Source organism: Diadema setosum, chromosome 5 (assembly GCF_964275005.1).
Source record: "Diadema setosum chromosome 5, eeDiaSeto1, whole genome shotgun sequence".
NCBI classification, from domain to species: domain Eukaryota; kingdom Metazoa; phylum Echinodermata; class Echinoidea; order Diadematoida; family Diadematidae; genus Diadema; species Diadema setosum.
In genome coordinates this window covers 1,240,475-1,254,697 of record NC_092689.1, presented here as the reverse complement: position 1 = coordinate 1,254,697, position 14,223 = coordinate 1,240,475, and the positions used below count along the sequence as shown (strand labels likewise).

General features: G+C 35.6%; 1 protein-coding gene across 1 annotated transcript in view; it reads right to left on the bottom strand.

Moving 5' to 3' along the window:
• Positions 1-13,799, bottom strand: part of LOC140228494 (cleavage stimulation factor subunit 3-like) — a 35,113-nt gene extending 21,314 nt beyond the window's left edge. The window contains exons 1-3 of the mRNA XM_072308725.1: positions 13,663-13,799; positions 2,366-2,467; positions 65-160 (exon numbers count right to left, since the gene is read on the bottom strand). Coding sequence (XP_072164826.1) covers positions 65-160; positions 2,366-2,467; positions 13,663-13,695 — 231 coding nt within the window. The 5' untranslated portion in view covers positions 13,696-13,799. The remainder of the gene's footprint in view (positions 1-64; positions 161-2,365; positions 2,468-13,662) is intronic.
• Between the last annotated feature and the right edge of the window lie 424 nt (positions 13,800-14,223).

The window sequence follows — 14,223 nt, the reverse complement described above, 5'->3', positions numbered from 1 at the left end:
TGCAAATCAAGTCTCCGTAATGACTAATGAATGGAATACTTAGCAAATGAGAACCAAAAATAACCTCTTGCTCCACATAAGTCTTCCAGTAGCGCCCCGAGTTTGTGAACGTTGATACCAGAAGCTCATACAGCGTCCGTGCCTTCTCCACCGGTTGGTTCTAGAATCAGACATCGAGGGAAAACAGAATCGAGGGGAAAGGAGCAATGGTTTAAGAATACTCCTTTGCAGAGTGGCTCAATTTCTTGTCACATGTCAGATGTGCCAAATAGAGAATTTTAAAGTAGCTGAATGTGTGTTGAACATGCTGTGTTTGAATGTGCAAGTAGTAAGTGTAGTTGTTTCAGTCTCTATCTATGTATCTACACCATGGAAATGAAATGCTTGTTGACAAAGATGGTTTAAGGGAAGAAAAAAGCAGAAATAGCAGGAAGGATATCTCATCTACACATCAAATAGATAATGAAAGATAGATAAGGACAGGAAGGTAAAGGGTACAGGCACAAGAATCTGAACAAAGGGTGATTAAAGCTTGTTGTCAGGGTTTTATTTGGATGTGTAATACATATCATGCAACTGAAAAGTGTTCATTTGTCACCAAGTGTAACATGTGTGTCGATGTAAGTGATTCATTGTAACTACACTTTGGATTTGAATGTATTCATGTAGCTTCCTACCATCATTGTATTCATGAAAAACTGTTTAGTGGGTGATTGCAGGTGTAATCTCCTGGTATCAACATACATTTGACACTGTCAAAGCATTCAGTAGTGTGTAACACACACTTTAAAGGTACTAGCCCACATTTGCAAACCCACGAAAATCAAAACTGCATAAAACAGGTCCAATATGACTTCCAAGTACACGTTATAACAGTAACATACCTCACCTGTTGCTCTTTGTCTATACCATTCGATAAAAGAGAGAAAATCATCGTTTTAAAATCAATTTTCAAACCGGGTCAACCCGACCCAAAATCGAATTACGAGCGCGGGCTAGCTACGTACATTAACTTACACATGTATCACATGCATGTAGTACGTGCGTGGACCGGAGCTAGTGAGCGTTTTTATACGCATGCATACGGTGCATTTTCATTTATTTTTATGAAAGTAATGGACTAATTGGAACAAAATTTTGCACAGGTGTTACTGCAATCATACCTAAACTCCATGCTAACTATGAGACCAATTGCTGCAGGTTTACAAATGTGGGCTAATACCTTTAACAACTGACACTGAATACAGACATGTAGAGGTGAGCACATTTCTAAAAAGCACAACAAAGTCATACAGTCATTAATAAATATTCCTTTTAATACCATTCAAGAATACCAATATTTACCAATTGTATTCATTACTTATTTAAAGACAAAAAAAAATGTTTTTTTAAGGCAAAGAATGGGGTAAATTAAACAAGTAAAAAATACATACATGTATATGTATTTACTGGACAATTTTACTTGTACCTAATTCCTCCGATACGTTTGTATAACATATTTGCTTGCTTATCATCGAGAAATTTCTTGGGCATCATAAAACATCCAGTGTAGATTTCTTCCATCTTCAATTTCTCCTCTTCGTGTGCCCTGCATCGTATCTGGGGTGGTTTGAATTTCTAATGAAAACCTCCACTAAATAATGACTTAAAGTGGTTGCTGTGCAAATTAGAATTATTTTTACATACCCTTATCCCCTGATTTTAATGTTTTGTTTTTTCTATAACTTTTCAGGGTTTATACAAATAAATTCTTAGTATTTCATTCAAATAAGCAAATTTATTACTACAAAAACAGAGCTTGTGAGAAATCATTCTTGTTACAGATCAACATTTTAATTTACAAAATTAAATGTAAAGGAGTCAAAACTAGACAACATGAAGGAATGGAGTGACACAAATTTACAACACTGGAAATGAAGTCTTACTTTATATGTACCACTTCATTTCTCATACATTAACATTCTCATGATAAAGGAAAATATATTGTCACTTGTCATTTACAAAAAAAAAAAAAAGAAGAGGTAAATACAATTGTAACTTGATATTAACATGAGAGAACACAAATAATGACACAGAAGTAAAATTCTTTGATGACAAATTTATTTCTTTCTCATTTCTGTTACGTTGCTGCATCTTCACCTCAATGTACACCCACTGATAGTGATGAAACCAGTAGCTCAATTCAAAACCTTGTATTTTAGGAAGTAAGAGACACACAAATGCAAAGAAACACAACACAGAAAACATATGTTTCAATGTGTTTTATTCGGGATATATACATATTCTTTTATTTTCTTTCTTTTTAATTGTTCCTTCACTGTTTGTGTGTGCGCCTTTGTGTGGTTCCATTACTATAAATTCTTACCTGGGCTTCTCGTAATAGAATATTCCATGCGTCCGTATCAAAAGAATACACTTCAATTTTCCTTTGGGCTTTCTTGACTTTCTCAGGCACATAGCCCCACCCCTATCAGGTTAGAAATGGAAGAAGAAAGGGAAAATATTATGTTAGCATTGTCACTATTGTTTGGCATTTCAAAAATGGCACAAGAGCTTGGGGAACAGACACACCATCCTCACATTCCACAAGGAATCACACTTCATATATGAGATTAAAGGTTAAGAATCTACTGTATACGCCACATATTTTGGGAGTCTAAATTTTCGCAAATCGAGAATTCCAGATGATTTCGAAAGTAGTTGAATTCGCGATCGTAGAGTCCTGTACCGAATGAAGAAATGTACACGCATACGTCACATCCACATCGGGATCAGAGTCAATATTTTCGCGTTTTTTAATTTCACGAATAGCACCCGACTCGCGAAATTCGCAAGAATAAAAACCTCACGAAATATTTGGCGTATACAGTACCTTGTAGGACTACATGAATATGCACTACACACATGATCTTCACACACACAATTGTCTGTGGAGTGTCCAAAGCCCATTTCTGCAGTGCTTCTATATTGATCAATCCATTAAGTTCAATATGATTTTGAACAATTTCTTCACATTTGAAATTTGCATACAGGGTTGTGTGTAACACGTTTAGCATAATGTAAACATCCATTAACATCTACTTGCAAACAAGAAAGTTTTGGTGGCATCATTTAATTAATACAATGTGAGTTCACAGCATCCCCTTTTGAAAGACACTCATATTGGTTCTGCTTTATATCTTGATCTCTCTTTTTTTCTACTTTTTTTATCTATTTATTTTTTGACAAAGAGTGTCATCATTTAGCAACCCTATCTTAAGTAAAAGGCAATGCTGGACCTTGGAAATGATGTGTTTACCAGCAATGAACTTTTCCTCAGGCTAAAGTATTCTAAATACAGGGTAAAACACTGTATTGGCTTGACAATTGACACACCCTGTTGCACTCAGTTTATTCAGATGTCTGCCAGAGAAAATGCATTTTGTAAAACTTTCTTTTTCTTGTGTACCAATCACCTTTGGGAAGTTATTCTTTAAGCTTTTGTGGAAAGCGTAATAAAGGATCATAACAAAACACTGTTAAATACAAAACCTAATGCTTGGCATACTAACAAGGAAGCCTTGGCTGTAATTGAATTGAAGACCAATGGATATAATTTCTGGTACTGAGGACACGTCTGTAAGAGTCTTTATGATTTGGTCTGCAAAACCTACATCACATTCTGCACAAGTATAACTGTAAGTGTTGTATTGATCAAATTACCCATCAATTAACACAGATTTAAAGCCAAAGTAAAGAAATGGGACACACACACACACACAGACACAAACACAAACACACATTTATTTTGAGAGATACTGTTGGAAAATTGTTTTGATTAATTGATGCTAGACATTTGCAATTTGCCTTTGGATGGTATCCAAAACTGTTTTTAACTAAATGAATTCATTTGACAAATGAACCAACAGAGATAAGTACACTACACTAAACAATAATAATAATAATAATAATAATAATAATAATAATAATAATAATAATAATAATAATAATAATAATGACAATAATATCTACAGGGCTATGCTTGTGTGCACAATTCTTACATATAATAAAAGTAACACTGAATTTGAATTATATGCTATCAGCATGGTGCTCAACCAAGCCAAGCAAAATGGAAGACAATGTTACAGTACTTCAACGGCTGACTAGATAAAATGTAATTAATCTGGTTTTGTAGTTAAGAATGAACAGAGACAGAGAAACACTAAAATTAATCTTGTGAAACAAATGACTGTACTGTCATTTCATCTTCTCTTCAATAAACTGCTTATTGGGTAAATCATGGATAGCATTTTCAAATTATATCAGTCACATGCAAACCCAAGCTCTTGTGTAATAAACGTAAAGTTATGGACATGAGAAACACAACGAGCAATAACTGACTCAGTGATAAGATCTTGAAAGAGCACAGAATTTAAACATGATTTATTTTGATATAAATAATGAAATTACCATTGTAAATAATATGGACTTGAGGAAGTCAACATACAACAACAACAAAAAAGAAAAAATCTGGAATATGAAATGGGCAGCTCAAGTTAATTATCTTGAAAACATCATTCAAATATGTACAATTATATGTACATGACATGACAGACAATCAATAGAGCCAAGTACAACTGTAGATACAGCAGTGTGTACTTCATATGATATCATCACATTAAATGAAGCTGTAATTCCGTTTATAATCTATACTATAGGATTATACTATCAAAAATGTATTTTAATGCAATATATGCATACAAGGATGGTAAAGTCTGTGTTCTTTTAAATAATAAATTGGTTTAAGGAAGTCAGTTTCAACTAGCATTAAATATAATTTTAATCAACATTAATGTTAGTATTTTTTCTACAAGTCTATTTGTAAAGTCTTATACCTAAAATGTATTGTTTCCAAGACTTTATATATAAAAAATATTTTGTTACAATAGTCAGCATCAATATTTCATACAGATTGACTACTTAACAACAATATGCAAGTCTACACACTTGACATACACTTCTAATTTGAATAAATTACATCAACATCACCTTATTTTTTCATCAGACTATTTGATCACAATTACTGATAAAATAATGAATCAAAACATGATACATTATTTGATTAGAATAGCTAAAGTGTATCTTTTTTTTTCTTACTCATTGAAGTACGATTGTACATGTGCAAGTATATGGGTGTGAAGTAATGAAATTGTATGTTTTTCACTGCAAGGGAACAATGTATTACAGATAAATGCAAAGCAAAACTTATTCTCAATTTGTTAGTCTGCTGCATTACATTCATAATGTGCACCGTACATGATTAAAATGATAAAATACATTTCATTATTATGGTGCATACCTACAGTGTATATTCATAAATGTGCATCATACAAGATAAAAATGATAAAATACATTCCATTATTACAAGACTGATTTCAACATCTTAGAAAACATACTTAATGAATAACCACCAACTTGCAATTACATTACTGCCTAAAAAGGACATACTGCACACAGTAACAATCTACAGCTTTATCCCCTCTGCTCTTTTCAGCTGACAAGGTACTGTAAGTATTCATTGGCTGTTCAACATCCCCAAAATAAGATCTTGCTTCCAACAGCCTTGAGCGTGTCAATATTCTCCATGCATTAAGCAAATACTCACATTAAATGTCATATACCAGGTATGTATAATTGAGAAGAACTCACATGAACAAAAAATCAAAGGAAATCTTGTGCATATGAATGATCCTTTAACATCTTATTTTCAGCATGAAACACATTTTTGTGGAACTCTCTCTCCCTAATGCAGAGCATGGAACAGCCATAATAACTACTTAGTACTGTATTAACATACCCATATTACTGTTTGACATTGCCTCGCAATTTGCGAAAGTTAACTATTGGTTTTAAAGACGTGTCATTGCGAGCCATTCTGCGTGAATCTTGCTGTCATCTTTATAAATACATTCAATATACTAGTAGTCATCCTGATCATCATTTCCTTGCTAATGCTCAATACTTTTGCTTATTTTTCAATATTACAAGGTATTTATACTCACAAGATTAACATGAAACTGTCACAAATGGCTTTGCAATGTCAGCAAATGACACTGATTGTGTATATTCTGTTTTAATTCTAAATAAAGGATGCATATTTCTTTCAACCAGTAAACAAGACTTTCAGACAATAGAAGTGTAATCACACAGAAAAATACTTAATTACCTATATTGTCTTGGTGTCCCATACATAGTGCAATGGATCATTAGACAGTAACATAATGCGCATTATTTCATAAACAAAACAAAAATTAATAGAACAAAAGATGCAAAATTACACTCACTGTACATGTAGTCTCACTTCACATTTCCTGACACAGCTTCAAATCTCTTACTCTCCATCTATATATTGTATTTATGTTGGTCATTCTTCACATACGAAACACTCTGTCCTTGGCATGGAACATACCGTACAGGTTACTGTACATTTGAAGGAATGAAGACCATTTTCTGTCACTGCTCAATGAGTTTCTTCCCACTTTCTCTCTCTCTCTGGTCTCATGTGATGTGGTACTTTCATCCATTCACAACTTCAATCAATGCAATTTCCTCTTCAAGTTGTCTCATGGTTTTGCTGTCAGAACCTTTGCCAGTTTTGTTTTGTTTTTTGTTTTTTGTTTTCCAAAGGATGTCTTCTTCCATTACAGGTTGGCATAGTGTGACAATGTACAATGTCTTACAGCACTCGGTAACACACAAAGTACAGCACACACACACTTAAGACAATTCTCACACTACTAACAAACCCACACACACACAAACAGACATACTCCACATATTATTTCATGTCAGCTGTTTCTGATATGGTTGCTAATGCAACTCTGCACATGGACCACAAGTTCTCATGGGAATTGTTCCTGCTCCTGAAGGAAAATAGATCAGAATGTGTTAAGTACAGGGGAACCTCGTTATAATGAGGACCTGAAAACCATGTGACTATTACCTCGTTATATATCAGATTTTTCGCGATACAGGTGTACAAGGTTTTGTCACTATCTCAGGATACAAAAACAAAGAAATACATTGTATGAGAGTTGGGAACTGCAAAATCACCTTGTTTTAAGAGCTGAGTTTTTTGTCTTGTTTTGTTTTGTTTTGTTTTGTTATATCAGACCTCTACATAACGAGGTTCCACTGTACATTACCAGCATTTGGACAGGAGCAGTACTGTAAGAATGTGCTCATGAACAAAGCTGAAGCATTTCTGTGCATGAACTATTTACTTTGCAACACAACAGTTTCAGAGGCGCAAAACTGAAAGGTATTCAATATGCCAATTTTACTTCAGGCCTTATGGTCTCTGTGGCACCAAAAATGTCGTCTCAAAGAGGACATGGGCATTTTTATAAACTTACTTGATTCAATCAATGATGTTCTATATACACCAAAAATACAAACATCAAAAATAACTCAAATGGTGTAAAGAACAAACGAAACCTACATGTACATGTACTGGTTGTATTCAAGAATATTGCAAAGACAATGGCACATACAGCAGAAATGCTAGAAAATTAAAAAGTGTATCCATATGGTTTGGTAACTTTTGATGAAAGTCTTCATTGCTACAACACAGCTGGATGACTCACTTCGTTGAGGCCTTGAAAAGGATCTTTGGTTTGCAGGACACCGTACAAAAAATTCCTTAGAAGCAGTGATGTCCAAGGATATTAACATTTATTTTGCATTAGAAAAATAATTTACAGTTGGAGAAGTGTTTGTAACATTTGCTTTCATTAGATACACACAAATGAATGAAAAGTAAAGAAAAAAAAAGACAATTCAAATAAAGTGTAGCATTCAAAACTGGTTTGCTGATGTATCAATCAATTGGGATTGTTTATGTTCCAAGTCTTTGAATACTACAGTCCAAGACTGGGATTTGAATGAGAATGCATCTCATGGAACGTTACGAACAATTAACAGTTGACTTTAAACAAGACACCAATCAATTACATGTACATCATATAAACTGGGGGAATTCACTGTATTTTGAAGGTCAATGACGATATACAAGTACACATGTACCTTGTGAGTTGGATTAACACGTCACATCAGTGACTACTTCAGTTGTATAGCATCTGTAAAATGAATCTGCTGTAATTATGAAATCAGCATTTCTAAGATATTATGTTGTACAGGCAGGTGACATTGAAAAGCAAATCTGATTTCTAGTAGAAAGACAAAACTACAATATACATGTACAACTTAACACAAAATTTATCAGAGTTTGGCTCAATAGCATTTAAAAGCTGCCATAAGCCTGCAATACATCCTATTAATTTCAAGTTCTTGAATTTCATTTTAAATTGGAACTATTGTAATTTATTCTCTTTAATTCAGCAGTTCTTGTGAGTATAACTGTAAACTGTAGTGTACATGTTATGGTTACAGCATACAAGCTATTATTCAAGATCATGTGCACATACAGTACATAGTGCTCTGTGTGCACAATGACAACACCCCTTTCTTATTATCGTTCTTAGGTTGTACTGTAACCTATTATGTCTGAGTGATCAAGTCACCACAGATACACCGTAACATTTACAAATGTACACTGTATGTACACATGCTATTCTGAACCTGCAAAATGCCTTACATGTATGTATTATTTTGACCATTTGAAGTGAAAACATAGTTCTGATAAGGGTTCGAGAACCCGTCTTGCACCATTTCATATAATTGCTTGCAGTACATGTACACTGTATATCCAAAGAGTCTACCAAGAAACTTACCTGGATGGTGCAATTTGCCGGGATGATGAGTCCTTTTGGAGTATTTTGAGATCTAAAGTCAGTATACCGACTTTTATTCCAGAAGGATCCAGGCTAACTTGGTCTCAGGGACGACTCGGTCCTATTTCAGACAATTTACATGCAGTTCGTGATCAGTATATTATACATACACACGTACAGTTGTAGGTGCTCATTCAATTTGTATGCATGCCATTCATTGCCAAAGAGGTTCTTTGATGCGCACGTTGCATCAACTCAGCCCATAACTGCAACCAGCCAGAACATAAAGTGCTCCCATAGTACAACACTGTACAATGAGGGACAACTTGCTCCCTGTCATCAAAGCGAGACCGAGTAGTCCCCGAGTCCGAGTTAGCCTGGATCCTTCTGGAATAAAAGTCGGTATACTGACTTTTATTGACCCAGATCGGGTAAGTTCTGAGATCAAGACTCTGGTAATCCTTTTTGGTTAACATTTTGCATTTTCATCGTTACCCAACAAATATCTTTTTCTTACAGCGTTATTCCACACATTTCTTAGGCAAATGTGTTTATTTTGGAGCGAAATTTGACAGTTCTGCAGGCATACCAGAACTATGTTTTACCCTTAAATAAACAATAATGCACACACTGAAAAGTTAGGAATAGAATGTGATGGCAGAACAATAAAATTTGTACAGTGCACTCCCATTATAACAAACATGGTACATTGTATTCATAACAATATTCTAGTTACAATGAAGTAAAAATTCAGGGTGCAACATCCGCTCTGTTTTCTTTTCTTTCTTTTTTTATTTGTTTGGTTGATAATGAAATTTTGATATAAAACGAAAGAAAACTGCTGGTCCCAAAGATTTCTTCTTTTTTTTTTTTTAAACAGGGAGTCCACGGTACTTTACAATGCCGTGTGTAAACACGAGCACACTGAAACTACATTTGTATGAGCACAACTATAATTTATGACAATGTGACTTTTCATGTATCAATGCACATGTGCATTACCCACTTGTGCATATGTATCTAGCACATACAGTACAGTATATCTTATGGGAAGGAAAAAGAGATGATACAGGTGGAATGCAGAGTTCTTTTGGTTTGCATGATGCCATAACAGTCCATTTCTAAAATTTTGGCTCAAAGCAGTTCACCCTTAGAAGCAAACAAGTGCACTGTACAAAGTCTGAGAGTTAAGGTTTTTTTTACTTCAAAATCTCAAAAGCTTACACATTTTCTCTACTGTATACACTCAATCCTATATTGTATGCTTGAGTTTTTGTCTAGACACACTTTCCCTCAGCCTTTCATAGCAATCCTAGTGTTTGAGACCAGGTACACTTAAAATGATACATTGACATTCACTCAGAGAATGACATTGACATTCTCACATGCTTCAAGACCTCTGTATTGTGTCATTATGATCCTCCTAATTTGGAACTTACAGATAACAGATATTATTATTATTATTATCTTTAAACAGATTCATTCATAAGGCACAAGCCCCCATAAGCATGTACTCAACATTTTTCATTTTTGTTGCAACATTGAGGAGACATTGCACTTGACATAGATTGCTTCTAGACCTATGTTTCTTTTTTAGACCATGTCAGAGCAAAGGGAGCGGGAGGAGAAACTCCTGCTTTAATCCACTGTTTGAGAGCACTAACAATGCAAAGAACACAGTCACTAAATTCAGCAATGCATGCTCCCATCAGTTGATTCTATGAAAAGTAACATGAGTATTTACATGTACAGACAGTGTTGATGTTCAGTGTGCATTCTCTGTCAGCATCCAAACCAATGTTCATGACAAAATATTAATTTATATTCATACATAGCCGAGAAGAATCAATCCTAATGTCATTATGAGAAGCTGGAGCATGTGAAGACATAATTTCATAAATTCATTAAATGTAGAATATTTAGCCTTATATTGTTTATTTCTACAGCAAGTACAGGGTAGTTAATGGGAATAGTGCAAGTTGTACAAGTTGTACATGTAACTTTTATACAGGCGCGGTGGAGCACCCCAATTATCTCGCAGAAATCCATCGGCAGCCAAGCCTCATTTGCATAAAGTAAACAACATGTACTCGCGTAGTTGAGAAAAAGTAAACAACTTCTCAAGCTAATAACAATTTAAGGAAACCTATTTTCGGATTAAAATTGAGTTAGTTTGAATTTGAAAACATGTCTGAATATGCACATATAACATATTATAGGATTTGACAATGATAAAATGTGAAATTTTAGCGAAAACCTGGCGAGCAAAATTACCAAAAATATGCCTCGAAAATCATCCTAAAATTCACGAAGTGTGATTGTGGAACAAAAGCGCCATTCAAACAAAGTACACCGAAATTTATTTATCTGCTTGCATTTTAAATGTCATACCGTAATATTCCCGGCCATGGTTGTGTCGGAAAAAACCAGAAGGTGATGTCAAAAATGACACGAACGCAAAGCGTACAGGTCGGTCCCATGTATATATAATCGCGTGACTGTAGCGTTGCACGTCACAGCACACAACGCTTTGCTGCATGCAGCGTACGTGCGCGGCAGCAGCTCAGCAGTCACCGCCGTGTGACACTCAGCAAAATTGACTGCGTCACATGCAAACCAACATTGAGCACGAAATCCTGAATCTCACGTACCACGCACTGCTCAATATTACGGGAAAAGAAATGACGTCATTTTCAATTGTTTCGCTTACTACAATTTTCTATTCCAAACCCTGTAGAAACATGTTGATTTCTCAAAAAGTACAGGTGGAATCAAGCGAAAACTTTCACCATATATGGATTGAGGCCTGATAAACTTATGTTGTCAATTTCGGACTCATTGGAGCCCGGCCATAGTCCAGTCGGAAAAAAACAGAGAGCATGTTTTGCGAGAGGTGATTTTCAAAACGCTTTAATATCTCAAGTTCTAGTGCAGCAAATTTCATAATTTTTTCATCAAAAGGAAGGTTTTTAAAGACTTAGATAGTGTGGGAAGTTTGAGTTTACTGGCGGCACGCATAGCGGCACAAGGAGAAGGTAAAGATTTGACTTTTTCATGCACACAGTTTCGGGCAGCCGTGGATGCCCGTTGGAAATTCAAATAGAACGGGGCGATAATGAGATGCAAATTGGGGTGCTCCACCGCGCCTGTATAAATGCATTGAAGCTTGTGAAGTCATATCAAAAGTATCCAAACATGTGAATAATAATTACAAAGTGTACACAGCAGCATATACTGTGTACTTGTAGCATGTCCAAATTTGATAACTATGTTAGAACTAATCTAATAGGTAGTAGAGTAGTGAACCCAGTTTGCGGCAGGTTAAGGCTTTTTCAAGGGTATTTTGTAGTATTCTGGTAAAACGGCAAACAGAAATCATTTTTTTTTTTTTTATTGGAAGAGGTACCAAAGGACTCTTGACACTGCATCACAATTTCGTATGGTGGACAATTACCCTAGTCGTAATAATAAATTTTTATGCAGAAAATTTGCAACCACTAAGAGGACCCGGTTTGCGGCTGGGGGGTCCAATTTGCGGCACCCCAAACAAAAATGTCCCCTGATATCTTCAAACATTAAAATTTTGCAAAAAAAAAAACAAATATTTTTCGTTAGTCCAACTAGTTTTCAGCTTGTTAGAACACTACATTTGGATTCATTATCTTGATCCTTCATGATTTTATAGTTTTTCAAGACTGTATGCATTTCATCGATTTTCACCCATTGTGACATGTAAAATAGCGCTATAAAATGTGTAAATCCCATAGGGATGCTGCAAACCGGACCCATCCCTGACATTTTGGTCACTGTTGCAATCCTCAAAACTGACAAAGGAAATGAATTTTAGAATATTTAACACAGTTACAGGAGGAATCCTTACCATGCAAGGCCTCTTTTGATATTAAGATTTTATATGAAGATGAAAACATGGGATGATGGTGGTTACCTAGCAACAGAACAAAATCTTCATGTTTCGTTAAGAAAGTCATACTCTTTTTTTTCAAACAGAGCGGCACAGACGGTTTAAATTAGAATCATGAAGGCCATCATCTGAGTTATTTCACAATTTTGGTATCAAAAGAAAGCTCCTCAATTGCTGTTGAAATAAAACAACTTAGAAAAAAAAATACCCTTCTACTTTTGAAGATATGACGAGATATTCCTAGGGGTGCCGCAAACTGGAGCCCTGCAGCAAATTGGTGCCCCTACTCTAGTCAACGTTTGCACATACTGAAATACTAGCATTTCAACTTTTATTTAAATTCTACAATAAAAATAGTATCACATCAGTATCACATGATGACCACGTCTAGAGATGCTACACATATCCTATCAACATTTGATGATGTGACCTTGTGTCCTAACCACTCCTAGATTATACTTTCACAACGTTCTACTGTCTAGTGTCTGGATCTGCACAGTTTCACCTGTATGATGTAAATTTACAGGATGCACACATAGAACATACACAGCACATCACCAGCAGTCGTATTGAACCGGTAGCGGAGAAAGAATACAACTTACATTAGTTACAAACTGTGTCAGAACAGCACTGTCTGCATGGTCTGTGGACACACAAACAACAAAGGCAGCAATTTTGGTCGTATGGTTACTTCATAACGTACCATACACGCTACAAGCCAACGACATAACAACTGCAAAGCATTATAGAAGATCTATACACATTAATTCCAATTTAAATGACATCACTAGTGAATAGAAAATGACAAAATCATTGTCAATTGCGCAAGTTGCTATTCTACTGTGGCACTGTTTCCGCAGTCCCATTCATTCGCTTTCTTGTGTGGCTGATGTCCACGTAGAATACAGTGTGGTCTCTACCAGTGTACCACTCCCTGAAAAAGAATAAAGGTCAGTCACAAAAACATACCGTGAAAAGCTCCGATCTAGAATCACTTGACATCCTAGCTACTTTAGTGACAGTTCAGTCGAGAATATGATGTGTATTTCTATTGTTATCGCTGCGTATCGGTCGAGTAAGGATGAGGCAAAATGGCGGTGTTTCTCTCCCCCGACAGCGCGACCCTGGCATAAAACATAAAAACCACGCACACACGCGCCGCATGCAAGGTAACAAGTGGTACTACAGTTTAACTGCACTTGGAAACTACATTCCCCGGATGATGCTTGCGCGCGCGCGATTTCAAGCCACAGTGTTTCAAGCATGTCCATAAATTATCCTGGGAGGCGATTAGGGAGCGATTGTACACTGATCCTGGCAAAGGTCCGCCGTGTCCAGGGACGAGGTGACCAGTAAGAGGGAGATCTCACCTCCCTGATCTGACCATCTAGCCACAAAAGGTGTTTTAGTTCCATGATCTAACCATGGAGCTACAATTATAGCTTATAACAATTATTTCTCGTGTTTGATATGAGTGCTTTTTCGAGTTTCAAGACTCTCCGGGATTATAATTTTCAAAATGTAAAAAAA